Source organism: Polyodon spathula, chromosome 6 (genome assembly GCF_017654505.1).
Source record: "Polyodon spathula isolate WHYD16114869_AA chromosome 6, ASM1765450v1, whole genome shotgun sequence".
NCBI lineage: Eukaryota > Metazoa > Chordata > Actinopteri > Acipenseriformes > Polyodontidae > Polyodon > Polyodon spathula.
In genome coordinates, this window is record NC_054539.1 from 24384434 (window position 1) to 24387724 (window position 3291).

Sequence of the window (3291 nt, forward strand, 5' to 3'; positions counted from 1 at the left end):
CTCCAAAAAACTCTGAGTTATGCATAACTGAAGATCAATGGCATCCACTGTAAAGAACAACACTCACATGATGTGATATGTAAACTGTACAATCTATATACTAAAAACCCAACTATTGTATGAAATAATGCAATACTTACGGAAAAAACAGAACACGCGAGTGCTGTCCATGGTCCTGAATCTGGCGAGTTCCCCGTGTCCCGGAGAGTTCAAGCGTCAAATATCTGTATAACGGTTACAATCTGAGACGAAATCAGTGATAAAATGTGGACTCCGACCACTGCAGTGGTTGTCCGTTCAATACATCTTTCAGTAGAGTTATGGCAACTGTGATACCAACGTGTAACTTGCAGCGGCAGTGGTATCCTGTAGCGGTATGCACGGAAAACCGGTCCAGACCAGTATGCTTTTTATTTATTTATTTATTTATTTATTTATTTTAAAATCAACTACATTAAAGCTGAAGCTGTTTTGTATTGCAAATACTGTGCTGACAGAGAACTCTGCCTTGTCTTAGGAAAGCGACGTAGTAAAAGGAGTTATTTCAACTTGCTATACATCAAGACCCCTACATGCCTATTCTTTATAATGCTATTATTCCCAGTTTTGTGTTTGCAGCTGAAGTTGGGGGTAGCCCCTGTAGCTGAAAGGAAGTGGCAGCTGTGTGGCTGGGTTTTAATTTCAAGTGTGTTGCTGATGTAGTGTCATAATGTGTGAACCGAGCCGTGCAAAGCTAAATCTGCGCCTCTGTAATAACCCTGCCTCAAGCTGTCACTTAAAACATTAGGCTACAACCCGATAGATATACTGTCCTTTTTTTTAGTTTTGTACTGTATAATAGGCGCATGCTATTGCATTGTATAGAAACATTACAATTAATTCTAACAGTTATTTGTTAAAGTTATTTTTAGGATCTGTGAAAATTAATTGCAGGGGTTAACGTTTACGTCGGTGAATTAAAACTGATCTGCAACTATATTGACACAAATATGTTTCCTTTTAATTGCGTGTCTCTAAGCATATTTGATGTAGGCTGCTGTGAATGTTTAAGTATCCACTTAAAATTTGGAGGAAATACGTGTTTAATCACTTGTGCATGTATACTGTATACCAATGCAGTATAAAGAATGCCATAAATCAGATATTAAACTTTCATAACTTACACACAGCAACTGTCCACGTGACACTCATCTCAGTGCTGACCTTTTACTCATCTCTCTTTGAAGCCCATTACTTCATGTGTAAATGATGATATTTGAAGTATCCTAGGTCAGAGCACCAAAGGAATAAGGTCAGGGTGGTTATTTAAGCAATGGAACCCGCAATAGAACGTTACCGCCAGTTAAATGCCCGAGCTCATTGTGAGTGTATTTAACATAACCAGAAAGGCCTTACCAGATGGAAAAGACGTCTTATGACGGATCTGTTGTTATTAGAAATTGATATGTTAAAAAGTAGCATTTAAACTTTTCCTTCTTTTTTTTTCGTGATTTTATGAAGCACTATTTTTTGTTGCGTATGAATACAAAGGTTTTTCGCACTATTCCACGAGTAAAGTCCGGGACACACATAAGTGGCGCGATACAGTCGGCTAATGCGGTTTGCTTAGAATTCCATCTGTGGTCTGGTAGAGTTCAGGCTTCAGTATCCTATAGCGGGATGTTGTATATTTCCAATAGCCTAAATTATATACAAATGTGTTACCGGTAGCAAAATATGCCGTGTAACTGCCAACTTGTCAAAATCTACTACTTGGTCAAAATCTGTTACTTGTATCAAAATGTCATCTGTAGCTATAAACATTATTTAAAGCAATCCAATAATTAATCTTGGTGGTTATAGCGAGTAGATTAAAAACATTATATAGCAGAATTAAGACAATTTAATATAATTACTTCTGTAATATAATTAACTGTTTATTTTTTAATTAGGATTTGATTGCAGATCCATGTATTTGTGTGAGTTGCAGTGTTTTTTTTTTATAAGAAATTCTAGAACGAAAAAAGGACATTCGGCCCACCTATGCTCATTCACTTTGATGCAAGCGTGGTCTTTTAACACTCAGGAGAGGAAAAACAAAAAGAAAAAACCCTAACCAAGTTATTAGGGGTCAATGTGAGGTGAAGAGATCGACCTGCGCCTTCCTGAACTGTTTCGAAATGCACTCCACTATCTGAGGGTGGAGACACTACTCTGATGGATCAGACCATTCCTGGAGATGAGGTCTGCTGCCCAGGTCACCACTCTGGCAATGTGCATTGCCTGTAGGGACAGCAAGTGGGGACCGTAGGCCACCCTAGTGGTTGACATACACCACGACTGTCGTGTTGTCCGTCCGGATAAACACGTGTACTGCTCAGCACTGGGAGAAAGTAATGGAGAGCAAGGGATACCGCTTGCAACTCCAGCATATTTATGTGCAGGGATGTGCAGCGGTCCGACCAGGATCTGCGTACTCCTCTGCCTTGAAAACCTCTCCACAACACAAGTTGAGGAGAGTGCGACTAGAACAGTCACTCAACAGTGAGGATATGGCAAGGCCTAGCCCCGTGAAGGAACTGTGTACTCTCAGAAAGAATAGACAACCATGGATGACTGCACAGGCAGTCGCTCACACATGACAGACAGATACAAAGAGCGGCCTACCATGCAAGCGAGAAGGTCACTGAAAGACAGAAAGGCAAAAAGACTTGGCCTTTTCAAAGTCGTAGATTCCAGGAAAGCGGCAAGCCAGCGTTCAGCATGAATGAAATGGGACTTGATTTGACTCGAGAAGTTCTTTTCTATCAACATGCTCAGCTCAACACAGAGGTCTTACAATACCATCTTGAAAAAAGAAAAAGAGAAATGGCTTCCTTTGAATGATAGTTTTATCCCCTCGGTGGGTGGGACCGAGTGCAGCATAGCTTCTCCACATTGTCTATTTGGCTTAAGAGATTCGTCCACTACTACCCCTAAGTCCTTTTTGTACATAGACGCCTCTATTTCATTTCTACTCATGCTGTACTTGCCTCTAATGTTTCTGCGCCCTATGTGCAAGACTTTACATTTATTCACATTAAATTTCATCTGCCATGTGTCAGCCCAAACTTGAATCCTCTCTAAATCTCTTAGTTGTCTATGGGAGTTGGCGACCCCTCCCAGTTTTGTGTCATCTGCAAATTTGCATAGTTTACTGATTATGTCTTGGTCCAAGTCATTTTTATAGCTTAAGAATAATAGTGGTCCAGTTGGACAGCACCAGTTTGCATCCTGGCTGTACAAAGAGGCCAAACTTTTCTGAGGACGCCA

The 3291-nt window shown here is 40.4% G+C and overlaps 1 protein-coding gene across 1 annotated transcript in view; it reads right to left on the reverse strand.

The window, feature by feature from the left end:
- Window positions 1-690, reverse strand: part of LOC121317051 (lysosome-associated membrane glycoprotein 5-like) — a 6599-nt gene extending 5909 nt beyond the window's left edge. The window contains exon 1 of the mRNA XM_041252618.1: window positions 141-690. Within this exon, the coding sequence (XP_041108552.1) occupies window positions 141-171 (31 nt within the window). The 5' untranslated portion in view covers window positions 172-690. The remainder of the gene's footprint in view (window positions 1-140) is intronic.
- Between the last annotated feature and the right edge of the window lie 2601 nt (window positions 691-3291).